Source organism: Acomys russatus, chromosome 1 (assembly GCF_903995435.1).
Source record: "Acomys russatus chromosome 1, mAcoRus1.1, whole genome shotgun sequence".
Lineage (NCBI taxonomy): Eukaryota > Metazoa > Chordata > Mammalia > Rodentia > Muridae > Acomys > Acomys russatus.
Genome location: NC_067137.1, coordinates 50412618 through 50431742, shown reverse-complemented (window position 1 = coordinate 50431742; position 19125 = coordinate 50412618). Strand labels below are relative to the sequence as shown.

The 19125-nt window shown below is 36.0% G+C and overlaps 1 protein-coding gene across 1 annotated transcript in view; it reads right to left on the bottom strand.

Moving 5' to 3' along the window:
- Positions 1–19125, bottom strand: part of Agmo (alkylglycerol monooxygenase) — a 305943-nt gene that overhangs the window by 192566 nt on the left and 94252 nt on the right. The window contains exon 4 of the mRNA XM_051145060.1: positions 5384–5487. Coding sequence (XP_051001017.1) covers positions 5384–5487 — 104 coding nt within the window. The remainder of the gene's footprint in view (positions 1–5383; positions 5488–19125) is intronic.

The window sequence follows — 19125 nt, the reverse complement described above, 5'->3', positions numbered from 1 at the left end:
ATGAAAGAGGAAGAGGATGCAGACAGTCCAGATGATGCTTGATAGGCTGGGGAGATGGGGGAGAAGGGCTCTCCCTTTCTAAGAACTAAGAGGGAGAAGAAGGGTGAGGATAGAGGAAGGGGGAACTTGGAGGAGATGAGGGAGGGGGTTATAATTCGGATGTAAAGTGAACAATTTAAAAATAAAAAAATTAGATAAAAATAGAAAATAAAGGAGAAAAATTAAAACCAAAAATATAGCTTAGCAAAATGTTTCCATTGTCAAGGTTATAGTCAGTGTTAGATGACTGGATTATGAATGGTCATATCTTTTTTTTTTAGAAATATGGTGAATGAAAAATACTTGATACATTGAGGGAGTCTAGGATGGCTCAGCAGTTATGAACATTGCTTGTTTTATCAAAGAACCAGAGAACCCTAGTTTGATTCCCACTGGCCACATGGCTCATTCTGATTTCTTTTGCAGAAAGGAGACATCATCTACAGTGGTTCTAAGTATACAAATGAATCTATGTGCATGGATTTCTTCATTTTAATACCTATTTGTTTTATTATATTAGATAGATGTTTAGAATAACAATATTTCAAAGGAAACACCTAATTTTGTCTATTGTTCACATGTTATTTTGTTGTATTTGTTATGCCTAAGTAATATGATTATCAACTAAACTCTACACTGATATTTTACTGTGTGTGTGTGTGTGTGTGTGTGAGAGAGAGAGAGAGAGAGAGAGAGAGAGAGAGAGAGAGAGAGAGAGAGAGAGAGAGAGAGAGAGGAGACACACACACACACACACACACAGAGAGAGAGAGAGAGAGAGAGAGAGAGAGAGAGAGAGAGAGTCAGAGACAAAGAGACAGAGAGACAGCAAGACAGAGACACAGACTGTTGTTTTCAACTATATATTTTCTGAAAATCCTGTAAAGAATACAGCATTAATTTAATCTTTGTGGTAATTTCTGAGGTACTCTAGTGTTCTGATCTTCATGTTATTAAGGAGCACTGGTTACATATTTGTTAGACTTTCGCTCAGTTTCTGTATGTCATGTGATCTCATTATCTTTTACTGTCAGTTTGAGACATCTGAGCTATCTCAGAGGAAAGTTTCTGTTGAGAATTGCCTAGACCAGAATGATATGTGTGCAAATATATAGAAGATTGTGTTGGTTGTTAATTGATGTAGAAAGACACATACCACTGCGGGTGGTACCATCCGTAGGCAAACAATCTTAGACTGCATAAGAAAACTAGCTGAACGTGAGGCTCGGAGTGAACATTTAGGTAGCCCTTCTGCTTTAATTTTCTGCTTACATTTCTGTCCTGACTTCCCCCACTGATGGAATGTGGCCTCAATTTATAAGAAGTCTTTCTTCCTCCCATTTGCTTTTCCTCACAGTGTTTATTACAGCAACAGAATAAAACTAGAACAGCTTATGTGTTTCCTCATTGACTAGATTGCAGTTAAAGATTTGAGAGATGCAGACTTCAGGCGTAGAAGTTTATTCTAATTATATTTTACCAAATATGTGGCAATCAAAACAATATCACTGATGATAATAAATTTGATATGATATCATGGTTGCCTATATTTTCTTCATTCTAAAACTATTCTTTTCCCATAGTCACCTAGTACTCAAAAGAGATGGGCAACTGAATAAATTCTGTTTCAAGAGGGCCCAGTATTTTGCATGGTTTTTTTTGTTTTGTTTTGTTTTTTGGTTTTTTTGAGTTCTTGAATGTCGTGCATACAGTAGTGAATAATATGGCATAAAGGCTCCTCCTCGAGAATGGGCTGGGGAGATGGCTCAGCGGTTATGAGCATTGCTTGTTTTAGCAAAGAAGCAGAGAACCCGAGTTCGATTCCCAGTGTCCACTAGCACACTCTGTAGTATATATCTTGTTGTAACACTGTCCTAACATTTTACCTTTCAGAACTCGTTCTGATTTGCTCCTCTCTAATTATAAACTAAGTCTTTTTAATATGTTTTTTCAAGACATTTATTTGTTTGTATTGGAACAGATTCTTGCTGTGTATCCCTGGCTGGTGTGGTATTTGCTATGAAGCTCACATTGGCCTTGAAATCATGGCAATAATCCTGATTTATCCTTGCAGATTTTGTGCTTCCATGTTTATGTGTCACACCCAGCTTTCCTTTTCCTTTTTGAGCACATCTGCACTTACACATTAAATGTCAAATTGTACCTCCTACATGAATAATCTATTATAAAGTTAGAAAAAGATGGACAGACCTGGTGCCTCAGGTCTTTATTTCTAGAATTCAGGACACAGAGGTAGGCTGATCTCTATAAGTGCAAGGCTAGCCTGATCTATACAAGTTCCTGGCCAGCTTGAGCTACAAAGAGAGACCCTATCTCAAAACAACAAAAATGGAAGTGATAGTTCTGATATAATTATATATTACAAGATATCCATGCAACTGTTCTAAATACATTTAAGTATGTACTATGAGTGCATTAACATGTATAATGTGAGATTAAAAAAGTAAAAGTATATTGTAAATAAAATGACACCCAGTTTAATAGTATTCTATAAATTGCAGCTCTTTTCTGTGGGTAACGTGAGGTTTAAAATTAACTTTAAAAAAAAGTAGCACAGTTGGAAATTCTAGAAAATTGAATTATTATCTTTAATTGCTTCACCTGAGAGGTCTGCCACTTTAATTTTCACAATAATATGAGAAAAATCTCCAGTCTTACTTTTGCTTCTCATTTCACACACCAATTTTCTTTTCAAAGACATGACCCATTTATTATTTGTTCTAAAATACATGGTTGCCTTGGTAACTAAAAATTATAGGCTTTATATATAACCTCTGATGAGGAATATCACAGATGATTCAAGTAAAAGAGATCTTTTATTTGCCTTTCATTTCAGTATATTGAACATATTTCAATATGTTGAATATATATCTCAAGATAGTGAATATACTGAGGAAGGGACTTGGATGTACTTGTCACAAATCCTGGCTGCCATACACCACTTACCTTTCTTTTCCTCTGTCAGTCGCCCTGTCATCCCTCACCAAACAAATAGCAATTTGTCATATATTCCTATGACTCACTTCCTAATTCATCATCCTTTTCCTCCTGTCTGTGACAGAGTAATATAAGTTTTGTTTTTTTCTTTTTAGTTTACAGAATAGGTCAGTATGAAATTCAATTTATTGAATTTGCACCCATTTTTAACTTTAGGCTTTTTTACTTAGATTATTTTATTTGGAAATATTTACAATAGTAAAGTGGAACTAAGCTTCAGAGGCATTAGTCATCATTAGTTTAGGTTCTATCAGTTTATTACAAAAAGGGAGGCATGGGAACTACTTAGATGATGAAACAGTTGAGAATGCCAGTGAGGTAGGCAGCTTCAGGGAGCAGCATGATCTCCACCCACGTACTTTGCAAGATGGTTACCATCTCTATGAGCAATAGCACTCATTGTTTACAGCTCTTCGGTGCCGCCATAGTCTCGGAAAAGACTAACTGGTTGAATATCTCCACCCTTTCCTTTCAAGATTGACCAGACAGGTATTAGTGCTGCTTGCAATGTTTTTCCTTGAGACTTTTCTAGAAGCATGTTGCCATCTTTTGTTACAGTTTCAATCCACTCCTTTTGATCAACACTTCTGCCAAAGGGCAGAAGGAATGTTCTAAGGCTTATCATCCATGACTCGCACCACTGCAGCAGGGACCTCACACTCCAGCCAACACTGTATACACTGATTTAGTAGCAGGGGGGACACAAGAAGAACCAAAATTAATATTAGAGTGAATTGGGGTCAAACATCTCACTGACATTTTAATCTTGGATTGCTTAATGGAATTTGGGAAAGAGGGGCTTTTCTGAAACTCATTTTTATATTTTTAAAAAGTAGATTATCTATAAATAGATTTCTTCAAATTCTGAGATATATGATGCTCTGCAAAGTCTTTTCTGAAAATATCTCAGACACTTCATTCATTAACTGCACTAATGTCCTTGGTCAAGTTTAGACGCAGCTGTATTATTTCTTGTTGCTTGTACTCTGAAGTGTCACCCCTGGGGATCTCATCAAGGACAACCAGTCCCCTTGGCTTAAAAGGGTAAATTTGAGCAAAGAATCAGGACTAATGTGATATAAAACTTAAAAGTTGGGTTTTAAAAAATAATAAACCCACAACAACAAGAAATTACCTCAGTGTAGTAGAGCACATATTTCTTAAGACCTTGGTAGTAACAGCACTCTGTAACCCCCAGAACTCTGAAACAACACACTTTTCTGTTGTTTTAAGCTGCTGAGTTTGTAGCATTTAATAGAATAAAGAAATGCTTTAACATAAGGGTCTTTGTCATGTTAGTGTTAGGGAAAGGTCCCTTTAAGATTTGTTGAATTAACATTATCATTACAGGCTTCCAGGTTTGCTTTGCCCATTCTGTTATTTAGGATAGTACCCAAACAAGTATATTTTCTCCTAGCTAAAAGGCACCCAGTCAAGAATTTGAATTTTTCGCTTACCAGCTGTATAATCAAACTCACTGAAACTCAGTTTCCTGGTAACAAAATGATTAGCTTTTTAACAAAGATCAAATGAGATAATAACTGAAGAATGATAGTTAATGCTCGTGAAGACTTACAATAAAGATTTTTTTAAAAATCAGGCTGAATGAATTCATCAATATTTTCCTTTACTCTCTCTGCTGCACCAATGCAGATTCAGCTCTATCATCTTGAAATTAGAGTTACTATAGTTCTATAGATTTCATTTAATATACATACGTCACTTATCTACAGAGAGAGTTCTTAAATTATATGAAGTCACTACAAAGAAATTCTTGAGTAAAACTAATGTATGAAAATAACCTTAGGTATTCCACAATTTTAGATAGTGCAAAGGCAGATAATATGGTACAACAGTGGTGAGGGTACCCGTTTGTCTGTGGCACCTCATGGTAGATGTCAAGATCATACATGTCTGTGGTATTTAGATGTCACCTCTTCAAAGAAAGAGGTTGAGGAATCAACTGAGGCCCTATAATTCCTACATCTCCAACTGACATAAAGACTTTCTACAAGTCCAGACTCCTAAAAAGTACCAGTCTCCTAAAAACTATTGAGGACCTTAGTGACTAAGCTATAACATGTATACTAGTTGAGATCATGTTAAAAAAATGAAATGAAAATAGACAGTTGTTTTCTCATATGGCTGCCTATCTGGAGTATTTTCACACCAAACAAGAATTGACTTCTTATAAAGGGGGTGGATAGTCAATCCTTTAGAAGCACTTAGGACACACCTTCTAAAGGTTTACCAGGAGAAAATAGAAGGACTTGAAAATTAAAAAACAAATGATACTTTCATATTTTTTCAATTCCCCACAACTTACCCAGGAACTATATTGCTGCAAGACAGACTGCCTCAGTGCTGTGCACAAGTTATAGTCTTCGGAACTGTGGTGTGCTTGGTGTGCTGCCCAGATAATATTAATCTCTGCAAAACACATGGTTTAAAATAAACAATGAGACTGAGAAGAGAGCAGCTTCCATTCAGCCATGTGCTTTGCTCTGCAGAGAACAGAAGAAAAGCCCAGGACACCTCTGAAGAGGCTGCCAACTGAATCATAATTAAAATAAAGTTCCTTGAAGCACTTTTGGAACCAGACAGTATACAAGCTATAAACAAATAGAAACGGAAACTTAACCTGCAAATACTCATGCTGTATGTGACAGAAAAATGAAACAAAATCACTTCCAAAATTTGTGCTTTGCCAACATTTACAATATGACAATTAGTTTTCATGGAAGGTAACTAGTGGAGTTTTAACAGCATAGTCAATGGCCGGTGATGAGTTTTCAGAATGTGATAACACGTTTCTAATTAAAGAAGAATTCTGCAGTGGAAGAAATCGGTATATAATGAAATATTGCACCATATTATTTCCTGGTTGCTTTTTGAGATCTCTCAAAAGCTGTCTCTCGAAACAAGCGTTCGATGACTGTATTTGATATTGATGTTTAAATTTAGACTTTAAAATTCACACACTGGTCATTGTACTTAGTCCTTCTCTTAGCTTACCTTGCTGTCCACCATTTCACGTGCCTTTCATGTGCCCAGAAAATAAAAAAATTCAAATCAAGACTGTTTATACACCAAGGGATACAAAGATCATCTCATAAGGCCTAGTGTTACTTCAGGGCAGAAAGTGTTCTCGTTAACCATTGTGTGATATATACTTAGATCATGAGTGATTATTAAATTAATCATTTCATCAATCCTAATAGACACACTGTAGAGAAGTAGTTGAAGAGTTATTCTCACACGAATGAGGAGCAGCTCATCATATGGTTCTTTAAAACTACCCAGACACAGTATTTGAAACTGTTTAGGGCCCAAATTTTGCTCATTACATACATACGACTTGAAAGAGATTTTGCAAGGGCTATTTTTCTGGATCTTCAGATGTTGTAAGGGCTTTGTTTAAGAGGTAATAAATTTGATGAATTTCTAAGTTTTATAAACTGTTTACCAACTGAGCCCTTAAAATAATCCAAACATCATTTTCTCCTTAGAATGCTCACTGTTGAGCTTAGTACCCACTTTAGAACCTAGCACTTATAAGCTTTGATTAAAAATAAACATGTACTTTTTACTTAGTAATATTTGAATTTAAATATTGATCCTCTCATGCCTAAAATACAGACTCAAAGAGGGGGAAGGTAGTCAAAAGCTACTTACTTATAACCCTCACAGAAGCAACTGTGGAGCAAAGAAACCATGAAGGCAGAGGTTAAAGACCTGTGTCTGTAGTTGTTTGGAAAGCATTTACTTCCTATCACAAACTGTGTAACAAGAGCCGGAGTTCAATGGAGCACAGCTGCGTAAACAGCAGGAAGGAACAGGATCCCCTTGGCTCACCTAGGTTCCTTTCCAGGGATGGACAAGACTAGGGAAGACTGGTTTTTTTTTGTTTTTGTTTTTGTTTTTGCTTTTTTTGCACAGTGTATATTCAACTTATTGGGAGTTAATTATTTTCAAGCATGGTTAAAATTAGATATTTTAAAAGATGATTCCAATAGTTCTTTTATGAATGGAACAAGAAAATGTTGATTGTTAATTTTTGCTTACCTTCCTTAATGTTTCAATTGGTAAATTCTCTGTTCTGGTAAATGAAAGTAAATATTGAGGAGGGAAAATGATATTGTGGAGAAAAGTGTTTGTTTATGGAAAGTTTTAATAAAATTATATATTCTGTTCAACAGTAATATTTTTTCTTATAAGCAAATTGTAGATTTTATATTCACATAACACTTTATTAGAGCTTTGCAATGGCATGATTAGAAATAATTATTTCTTATTTATAGTGCCAAGATATACTTTTATATGAATATATTTGTTTAATATGTAGCCAAAAATTCCACTAATTTATCTGAATTCTGATGTAATATGTATGTTATATTATTCAGTTGCTAATATTAAATATTTTTATTCAAAGTATAAGTTTCTGGGCCTCGATGGCTCAGTGATTAAGAGCACTTGCTGCTTTTTCTGAGGACCCATACATCTTTCTTATCGCCCATACTGGGAGGCTCACAACAGCTTGTAATTCCATTCCTGGGGATCCAATGTCCTTTTCTGGCCTCTCTTAGAACCTGTTTGTACGTGGTGTAACACGTATACACACACACACACACACACACACAGAGAGAGAGAGAGAGAGAGAGAGAGAGAGAGAGAGAGAGAATGCCCATATCTATATAAAATGTATATACTTGAGTAAATCCCCTCATTTCTAATATTCAGTGCTCAGTAATCAATGCAGCTATGTAATTACTATTCTTACAGAGAAATTTTATCATTCTATATTTTTTCCATTCACTTCTGTGGTTGAGACAGACATAGTTTAAAATGGTTCCTGAACCATATTTTGAATTTAAGAACTTTGATAGTGTGATGACATGGAGCTTTGGGGACCCTGAGAGACAAACTCTTAGGCTTGCGCAGCATGACTTACTTTCTCCTGCCAAGTGAAGGCAAGGCTCTGGAGATTCCTGTGCAGTCATGGCCGTGCCTTCAGGGATCTTTCCTCTTAAATCAGCAAGGTAAAGTACCTCCCTTCTAGGACATAGGATTTTAGCAAGGGTGATGGATAGAATGTCACTTTGGTAAATTAAAAAGAGTAGCTGTGTCTCCAGTACTCTCTCATATTCTCCCATTTCCAGATGCCATGATGGGAAATATTCTTTGCTGGGCTAATTCCGAAGAGGAACTGTGAAAAGTGCTTGAGTATGAAGCCATCAGGAGCTAATATTGTTAGTACAAATTCCAGGAATCCAAGCAACATTTATGCCAGTGCATATGAAAAGAAACTTGTGGAGTTGAGACTCTTGAGGCAATACAGTCTGCCCTCAACAGAATAGAAAACTGCTCTTAATGTAAGCCACTATCTTGTTGTACAGCAATATATATATATCACATATGAAGACCATACATATATATGTATATATATATTTTTTATTTAAGCCACAACCTTGTTGTACAGCAGTATATATATATATATATATATATATATATATATATATATATATATATATTTGTACATATATATGAGTGGGTACACACACACACACACACACACACACACACACACACATATATATATGAAAACCAGAGACTCACTGTCACTCTTGATCTATGCTACCTTACAATTTGTATTCCTGTCCTTTTAGTTTTTTTCTTTAGGGGCATCAAATAAATAGTACCCTACCGTACTCAAATTATGAATTTTAGTTTTCTTTTTAATTCAACATAAATAATAGACTGTCCATTTTCTGTGTTTATAATTATTTTGTCTTTTATTGCTGAGTGGTAATTCTAAGTAAAACTGTTCATTGTTTTATTTTGTTTACATTCATTTTTCATTTGAAGTGCTCATCAGTTATTTTCAGTGCATGATACAAATAAAGTTTCTTTCAATATTTTTCAAATGTTTTATTTGCATATATTCAATGGACATAGTATACATAGATGGATTTGTTTTTGTTTCTCAAACTCACCACTTTTGTATTTATGTGTAATTTTGTTTCTGTCTTAATCATCTAAGAATATAAAAGTAGAGTGCTAGAGAAAGGAAGAGTATATAGTCACGATTTCTAAGCCGAAATGGCTTCAGAACTGTGGGATCCACTTGCCAGTGAAGAAGGAGAGCATTGCGCTCTCACATTCTGTGTCGTGGAGGCTGCCTTTGCTCACAGTACTGAGGAATAACAGCCTGACAATTCACAGGTCTCAGGAGCGGCAAGAAAAACACCCTATCCCTGAGAAAAGGTGCTACTGAAAAAAATAATATAGGTCTTTGAGACCACGCTTAGAACTAAGGCCCTACTGTAGCTTTAACTGTGATTTTGCTGCCAAAAGTCCATGTGAAACTTCATGCCTAGTGAGTTGGTATAGGAGTGCCTGAACCCTGAAAGTGGTCTTTTGTTGGTTAGGGTGATGACCTTTTAGGGCTGCAGTAGTTCTACGAGACGCTGTACCAGCTTTCCTGAGAAGATTGCTTTGCCGTTGAGCTACACTACATCCTGTAACCAGGACTGCACAATATACTTCATTCAAGTTTCAGAAGCGTAAAAAGGAAAGAATAAAGACACATTCGTGAAAAGATGAGGAAAATCGATTTTTTTTCCTTCAAAAGCCTAATGAGTCAATGCCAGAACACATTTTTGTACATAAATATTCACTTAGAGTGTGTATTGCCCATCCTGTTATTTTTTTTTATGATAGACACACTGAGAGTTGTAAAACCAAACAGCTCCACATTGCCATACTGAAGCATTAGAGATATCTAGTGCTGTGCCAATGGCTGTGCCTTTGGACTTAGTAGAACGAATAATGTGCTGCTAAAAGAGATGTCTGCACTTTCCACTGTTTTTCAAGCCAGGCTGTTTAGGCTGGTTATACGCCTGTAGATGCTTGGTAGGGGTTTTCTAACAAATTAAGCTGGCCACTTAGAAACCAAATGTCATTGTAAATTTTCAGTCTGTTGTCTACTTCATGATCATGTTATGATAATAATTAGCTATAAATAATGTTATGAATGAGACACTCAACCGACTCTTTTTTTCTCTTAGCTGTGTCATTCCTCCATTGCATCTCTGATCACAGTTATTCTGTGGTTTGCTATGACTGAGAGCAGATGTCTGTTCATTCAATGCACAGCTGTAGGTCTTGGCCAAAGGCTCCAGAGAAGGACTCCTGATATTAATTTCTGAAAATGTAGTCCGAAAAAGCTGGTTCTTGCCCCCTCAACAGAGGATGTGTAGCTGAAACCGAAATGCCACTAAATCATATGTCCACTGGGATTTCCAGAAATGTAATAGGCTATGAAAGAGACAATTTTGATTAAAAAGATTATTTTACTTCTAAGAAAATTGATAAACCAGCCCTCTATATAGAAAGCGGTTTTCTGAAAATGTTGGAAAAATTGGAAATGAAAGTATTTCAAATAACAGTGAAGTAGGTGTTTTCTATTTTATCCTTTCAAGGTCACTTATTCACTAAACAAGTAAATCTTATGCATTAGCTCCAGATCAAAGTAGTCACATGAGTGTCGTAGGCAAGGCTTCAGCACAGTTCAGTTTTGTTTGTTTGTTTGTTTTTTGTTATTTGGGTTTTTTTTAACTTATTTACATTTAGTAGATTTAAAGGGATAAGTGTGTCTTGCAAAGAAAGCAGCCATCTCTTCCACTGTAGTGGCATGCAGAATAACCTGAACAAGCTGAAGTAGGGGGTAGAAACTGTGGGGAAAGAATTGTCATCATGAGTAAGCTGAGGTTGGCAAGTGCTCCCACATACTCCTGTGCACTCTGCTTTCCTGTGGTCAGGCACAATGAACTCTGCTACATTAATCTCGCACCATGATTTGTATAATTTGTAACTTCATGTACCAGAAGTGAAAATCAAATAACTACAAAGTTTAAGGGGGTGTAGCAGGAGGAAGTGGCCAGGAGTGCAAAAGAATACAAGCCAGTTAGGAAAAAAATAGGCAACTAGAAACATACCAGAACATCTAGGTAAAAATGTTTTCTCTGCACAATGAGCATTCTGAGTGGATGGAGATTATCCTTGAGAGAAACAACAAAGTGTACCAGGCTCTCTTTGCCACTAAATAAAGACTTCACACTGGTATGAAAATTAGTCTTTGTGTTACAAAATTGGGCTTTGGCACTTGATAGCAAATGGCTTAGTTTTTACCCTAGAAATTTTCAATGTTACTGAACTTGCAAAGAATAAGGCCGTGTCCAGTAAGTAAACCAGAAAGCATTAACCTCAGTTTCAGTCTTCCTCTGTGGTAGTCCTTAAACACAAATCTATGTGGTTGGCTTACAGCAAAAGTTTATCAGTGAGTGTTAGATCTTGATATAATTGGAGAAAGAGTGTTTATGTGGTGGCTGTGGGTCTTTGGTCACTGAAATAACTGTTCACACCAGTACTGCTATGATTATTCTAAAAGGAGTAACTCAAATTTCACCTCACCTATCTCTTTGCCATGGTCTATTACTCCCTGGCATTCATGCCCACAAATTGTGAGTTTCTTGTCTCTTCTCAAATATTCTTGTTGATTCTCATTTTTCAATGTAACTATACTACCCTTTTAATCATACTATCTTTCTAACGACAATCAAAATGCCATCATCTGTCCTGCCAATCCATTGTACCGTAGCATCTTTTGTCCCTACACTCACTTTCCTAAATGGAATCTTCACAGTCAGTGCAATCAGAAGCATTTACTGAGAGACATCTTCATGTGGGCCTCATATTAAAGACCCAGTATAACTAGGGTGTCCATTTCTTGCCAAGCCAAAACCCAAGTGTTAGTCCAGCAAGACAGCAATGTGTTTAACATTTTTACATGAAACTTGAAGTAAAGTAGGAAGAGTTATATCTTGTGGCATATAAATGTTATATAAACATATGTGTTTTCTTCTCAGTCATATATGCTCCATACTCTGCCTTTCGAACACCGTAGTCCTTACCGTGGCTCCACATCTTTTTGTCACCTGTCAACACATTTTTCATCTCTATCATTCTCCTAAGGAAACTCTGTTTAGTTCTCCCTGGTGAGAATGTGTGAGTAATACTTATTTTTTTAGGCAAGTAAGCCTCTAATTTTTAAAATACTCTGTAGTTTGAATCTTAAACTATTTTATAAGTTTTTGAATTTGAAGAAACTTAATTTTTCCATCTTTCTTTAATCGATACACTTAAGGTTGTTTTTCTATAATAGACAATGCTGTATGTTCTTGATTATACACGTTTACTTTGTAAAATTCGTTCATCTGAACCATCTACCTGAATCACAGTATTTACTTATTTACTTGATTTCTTAATATGTGTACTTTCACTGGTAGTAATCAATCTTTCCTTGGTTTGGCTTGTTCTTTAGGCTGATCCCTCTCCAGAAGTTTAAATTTACACAAACATTCTTTCTTATAACACAGGACTCCTCTGACCCTCCTCTTCACTACTTTCCTTTGTCTTAAATGTCTGTGAAGGGGCAGATGATTCTCCACACCTTGACTCTCTCTAAAGGTCATTGCTGATGTGATTTGAGTCACTTAAAAGGTCTTATCAGTTTCCTCTAGCCGAAATGGAAGCCTGTACCTTAGCTGTGATTCTCTTTGAGCTTCTCAAAACACTGTAGTCTGAACCTGCTTTGCATGGTTTCTGTTTGATTGTTTGTTTTCCTCAGCAGTACCACTTGTTCCCAGTCATTCTCTTTTGCCTCAATTGTGTACACACTCAACCTCTCCCTTTTTCCCAACCAGCCTTCAGGGATCCAACTCTTACATATGATAAAATGCTTGAACACAATTTCAATGCAGAAAAGCAGTATATAAAAAGCAGCAGCTTTAGATGATGAGAAAGAACCCAGGGAAAAATCTTAGGCACACTTGTATTTTTTAAAAATATAAGAAAAAAATATTTCCTAAAATGAGCCTGTGCGACTGAGAGACATTATAATGAAAATATTTAAAACATTTAGAAAGAAATTAAGGAGATATTTTGAAATGGAAACTCTCATTTTAGGTATTACTATGTTGTAAAATCAGAAAACGAGCATCTCCTAAAAGTACTTAACAAATCTTTCAAAGTCCCAATGCCATTCTTCATGGAAGTAGAAAAAAAATATAAAAATTGATTTGGAAATGCAAAAGAATCTGGACAGCTAAAGAACAATAAAAGTAGAGTTATCATCAGAGATGATTTAAAGTTATACTGTGAAGGGAAAATAATAAGCCAGCATGCTTCTGGCACAAGAACGCCATGTAAAGCAATGAACTAGAATGGTGGCTCCATGCCTAAACTTATGCAGCTACAGCCACCTTGTTTGTTTTTTATGTTTGAAAAAATGTCAAAATTATATATGAAAGATGACAGCCCCTCTTCAACAAACAAGAAAATTGGGTATTGACCTGTAGAATAATGAAAATAGATCCCCACAGTTTATTAGAAAATAAACCTCAAATGGATGAAAAAACTTGGTATAAGTTCCAAAATCTTGAAATTGTGAAAGGAAAACTGAAAAAACACTTCGAGATACCTTATCAGCTAAAAGAGATCTGCCAGCTGACTCAGCTATACCACTCCTTTGTATTTCCCCTAAAGGCCTCCATGTTGATATATCTCATATATATTTGTACAGCATTATTTTGGCCAGCACTAATTATAGTCACTAAGTTCTGAAGACAGTAGGTGCTTAAAACAAAGGAATAGATAATGAAATATGACAGGTGCACACAATGGAATATTTGTTGCCTCTAAATATGAACAGTTATGTCAATTGTAGGAAAATGGTTGCAACTGAGGCTAACCATAATGGACTTAAGCTAGTCTCAAAAAGACAAATATTGTGTATTTTTTCATATATAGTATAAATACTTTAAATAGATGCATAACATCTTGTCTTTGTGATTTGAAAGTTGAATCAACATTAAAGAAAGAAAGGGGACTAATGGGAGTGGGAACAAGTGTGAGTAGATGGAAAGGAATCTTCTCAATATACTTGCAAAAAATGTCATTATGTTACATGATAAAAAATATGCTATGGTCACAGAAAACACCTAAAGTTTTGCTAAAATGCCCAAACAAGAATAAATAAATGATTAGAACACACAGGTATATCTGTGTGCATCTTATGTTGTAATCTGTACCTGTCTTCAAATCTTAAGAAGTCTACATGGCCATTCATCCCTTTCCTCTTTTTCCCCCAGTAAGATGTTTCTACTTCTAAAAACCAGCCTTGGTCATACCCTGTGCACACACGAATGCACTTGCACACAGATGTTCATGTGCACTACATGCACATGCACACACGAATGAACATGCACCTGCACACACACACACACACACACATATGTGAAGGAATGAGAGAACAATTATGAACATATACACTCCCCCAATAGTACCATTTTGTATTTAAAATAATTTAAAATCAGTTATGGAAAACAGTATATTAAAATAATTAGCATCAGAAACCTTTACCTTAAAAGTGATAGGACAGGCACTATGAAGACACAGTATCTTAAGATCACATACTGCTCTAGCTGAGTCTTGAGTTCAGTTCCCAGCACCCATGATGAGCAGCTCACAACTTCTAGTAACTGCAGATCCAAAGAATCTGAGGCCCTCTACGGCCCTCACGTCTTCATATCCACATGAACATAATTATAAATTGAAAATACTTCTAATTTAATAGTGCATTCCTTTAAAGTACTTTTAAAGCATAACAGTACATCAAAAGCCATTAGATGTCAGGCATAAACAGTTAAAATGTATAACATTGTTACGTCTGTGTCTCGCGCAGATTATTCTGCTACTGGTAAGCCACACTTTCCTTGTCATCAGAACGTCACAGCATGCTGTGGATAGAAGAATCCTGACATCTGTTAGGAACAACATGATCAGGTAGGATAAGCAAAAAAACAAAACAAAAACAAAAAAACAAAAACAAAAAACAAAAACCCAGCTTAAACATGTTTGTTCTGTGACTAACCTTTTGTCCCCTGTGATAAATTTGCATTAATGCTTGTGAAATGTTGTGATTTCCCCTACTGAATCCAGTTTTGACAAAATAGATAAACTGTGACCAGCTTAACATTTTTCTGTTAGGCCAGATAACATATACGTGTAAAGTATGAGATGCATACACATTTCTACAAGGAGTTTACTTATTCCTAAATACTGTGATACTGTGTCACAATGAATTAGTGGGTAATAAATAAATCATTATAAAAAGACATCACTGCTGTGTGTGTTTGTGAACGTGTGTGTGGTGTGTGTGTGTGTGTGCGCTTGTGTGTGTGTGTCTTTGCAGCCAAATGGACTCTAAGTAATTTTAGTGTAAAGTCCTTGTTGAGAAGCTTCTTAGCAAAATGCTTTGGTGGCAGTCTTTCTTCTCTTTTCCTTCTTCCATTTGGTTGGATAATGTCCCATTTGTTCTTTTAAGAGCACCCTTTTTTTTTTCATGTGTTCTGGGCTGTCTTAAGGAAAGATTGATGTCTGATGTCACTGCTAGGAAGTGCAGATTGTACAGGCTCGGTGCCCTCCAAGTCCTAGCCCTCCTACTCAGCAGGATATCACACACTTCTGCAGCCAATATTCAGAAGGGAAATTCTTTAATGGAAATATGCTTGCCAATGAAGCCTTCCCCAAATGCTCAGAACTCTTAGTGGTTGGATGTTAGGGCACCAGATGGCAAGGCTAATGGGAATATATTTGTATGTGAACTGAACAGTGCTAGCCAATGCTAAGAGAGTCAGAATTCAAAATTTCCTATATCATTAAGCTTTTCACCAGAAAATCATCCCAATGGTAGCCTGTGAGGATCTGGATCTATTTAACTACAGTCTGACCCTCTTCTTCCAGACGTAAAATCTTAGTGATCAATTGCATTAATAACAGCAATTGTCAGTGTGCATTTTACAAGTGATTTCCACAGTGTAACACGTTCCAGCTATACCTCCACCCCTATGGAGAGTAGAGCAGTAAGAGCGAACACTTTGCACTGTAAGGAAAATGAGAGGAATTTATATAAAATGACGTGAAGCAGGTGTTTAGGAACCATTGAGCTCCATATTAGGGGAAAGTGCTATTGCAGAATTTAACCATTTAGAGGCTTTGTGGTCAGAAAAACCAGAGGCTCTCTGTTTTGATTTTGTTCCTTTTTGTTTTTGTTTTATGGTTTTTGTTTGTTTGTTTGTTTCTTTTTGTTTTTAGAGAAGAGCTCATGTAGCTCAGGCTGGCCCTCCATGTAGGCAAAGTTGGCCCTGACATTTGGATGATCATTCTCCCCCTATCTAAGAAGTGATGAAATTTTTACTTCCTTGAATGCCTGGTTACCATGCTTCCTATGTATTAGGAACCACCTTTTATGAAGAATAATATAACTGGGTTCACAGTATTGAACAGAGATAAAATACGGAGCATGGTTTAACCCTTTTTCTTAATGCAGAGTTATACAAAATTATATTTTGGTTGCTTCAGGCTACAAATGTAATGGAAATCTAACCCAAGTAGAATGAATGAATTTTGTGAAAATTTATCCTATCACCTTGAGTCCTGTGTTCAATACTTATGACCTAATCTTTTGACAGAACAAGCATGAACATCTATGAAGTGAATGTGTACACAACACAAATTTATTTCTAAGATTCCCACCACTTTCCTCTTTAAATGTACTTGATGTGTAACATTTTTGAAGAGCACCCAGTGAAGGATGATTCAGGAATGAGGTTAGTGCCTTTATAAAATAAGCCCCAGAGAAATTCCTCAGCCATTCCTCTACATGTTTCAACATTGCACAATGTCCCCACTTCACTTAGCTGATATTGAATTGCTGTCACCTTGATTTAGACTTCCCAGCAAAGCATTCTGACTATGAAAACATTCTGTAATTTTAAGGCATCCTTGTGTGGCAAGGCTTGGCTTGTCCTAGACTCACAGTGATACATCTGCTTCTCCTTCCTGTGTGCTGGGATTAGAGGTGTGTGCCACCATGCCTATCAGCATAAATAGGTTAACATGGTTATTCTTCAGATTTCAAATAAAACATTCAAACTTAAATATTCAAATTGATCCTAATGATCAATGATTTGATCATGAAATGATTTTTCTAATGAATTCATTTACAGTATCAGTTTTCTTTTGTCTCTTGCAAGATTTTATCAGATATAAGAAAAACCCTGCCTTTTATTGTGCTTGCAAACTTGAGACAATATAAGCATGAGAGAAAACAAAGAAAACGATAATTGCTTTGAGGGAATTATAAATTAGAACACATGAAAATGGTTTGAAGGAGGGAAAATGAATGAAAGATATCATAAGTTAAAAAGCTATTATGTATAGAAGTCTGCACTACCTATGATATTGTTGGATAATTGTTGTAGTATTTTGCTACTTCATTCCACTATTTTAAAGCTCAAACCAAACAAGAGGCATAGAAGTGTCTCATGCTCAGAGCCACCAAGGGGCAGAGTTCAAACGTCGATGCAGACCTGTGTGGCCTCAGAGCTGGAACTCTGCAGAGCCCCTTTAGGTCCCCATTCTGCTCAGCATCAGATTGGGCAGTGCTCATGAGCATTTCTTCTTCAGATGTAAAGAGAACATGGAGAATATCACTTGAAAATGCAAAGGGCTCCAGCTGGAGACCTGCACAAAGAAACAAGAACAGCTGGAGACTTGCACGAAGGAACAAGAGCACAAATTGATCATGAAGAGTCCTCACAAGGTGGAGGAGTTGAAGAGCACGGATGTCTTCCTCATGTGAGAAGGACTGGCCCATAAGGCACAGGCTTACCGTTGTAACACACAGACCTCTATATCTGTGTATGTAATGAAAAATATTTACCTCAATTTGCTGCCTTGTAAAAAAATACACCTATACACATTGAGATTAACTCTGTTAACAGATTGTTAGCTTATTTTTGCAATTCCAAGCCAATTTTGTTTAATGTAACATTTTATGTGTAATTTTAGGGACTGTTATTAATGAATTAAATGAGATCTACAGACTATAACCAATTTAATAATAGCCCACTTTTGAAAGAGGAAAATGAGGTTCACTCACTTGTGCCATCCAATAAATAAGAACTTCTTAATTCATATTTAAAAGCCCACTTTCATAAATTACAACAAATGGTTCTGACACATGTAAATGAATATCTGCTTACTCATTTTACCAGTTTAAGTTTCCAACTTACTTTGCATAATCACAGAAATCTAGTCTTTAAAACCTTCCAGAAATTTAAGCATACAAGAAATACTCTCTAATTTCTAGTTACCAATTTTCATTTCTATTTTACCATACATACTATGCTGGTGTTCTGTACTTTTATAAGAATATTGCATTTTATAACAATCTCTATTTAAATAAGGTTATGAGTCTGTCTAGCTTAAATGACATGCAAACACTCATACATACATGTCACACAAAGTGTGTCTGGCATTACCATGGGTGGATAAAGTATTTGGCTTATGGACATGTTTAGCAGCAAAATGTTACCCTAACAATAAAATACTCACGAATATTCATGATTCCTTGGCTTTACTAAAAAGTATATTGCCAGCTCTTGAACCTTCCTTTCACAGAATCAACCTATGTGGTCATTGGAAGACAAACAGAAACCTGAGCAACTGCTCAGTGTGAGGTTTCTTCAGCTCAGAGTTTCTTCACCGCAGTGCACAGAATAATAACCAAGGCACACATTGGAAACATACTATTCTCCATTTGCTTCAGTTTCTCCTTACTTGTTCCTTTCTTCCCATTGTCTTTGCTTTCTTTATTTCTATTTTCTTCTCCTCCTTCTTTTTACTCTCCTTCCATCTCTTTTTCTCTTCTCTCTTGTCTCTCAGGCTATGCTCTCTGTATAAATGTATAAATTGCTGATGGTGTGCTACTCTTCAAGTCACGTTAAGCAGCTATTTTCACTTTGAAAGAATGTTAAATATAATCGCTCCTAAACCCACAGTGAAGATTCTTTCAACATTGCGTCATGTAACACATTTCATATACTTCAAGTTCTAAATTTTTCATTTATTTTTATTTTGGGGCAGTATACACATAGCAGTTTT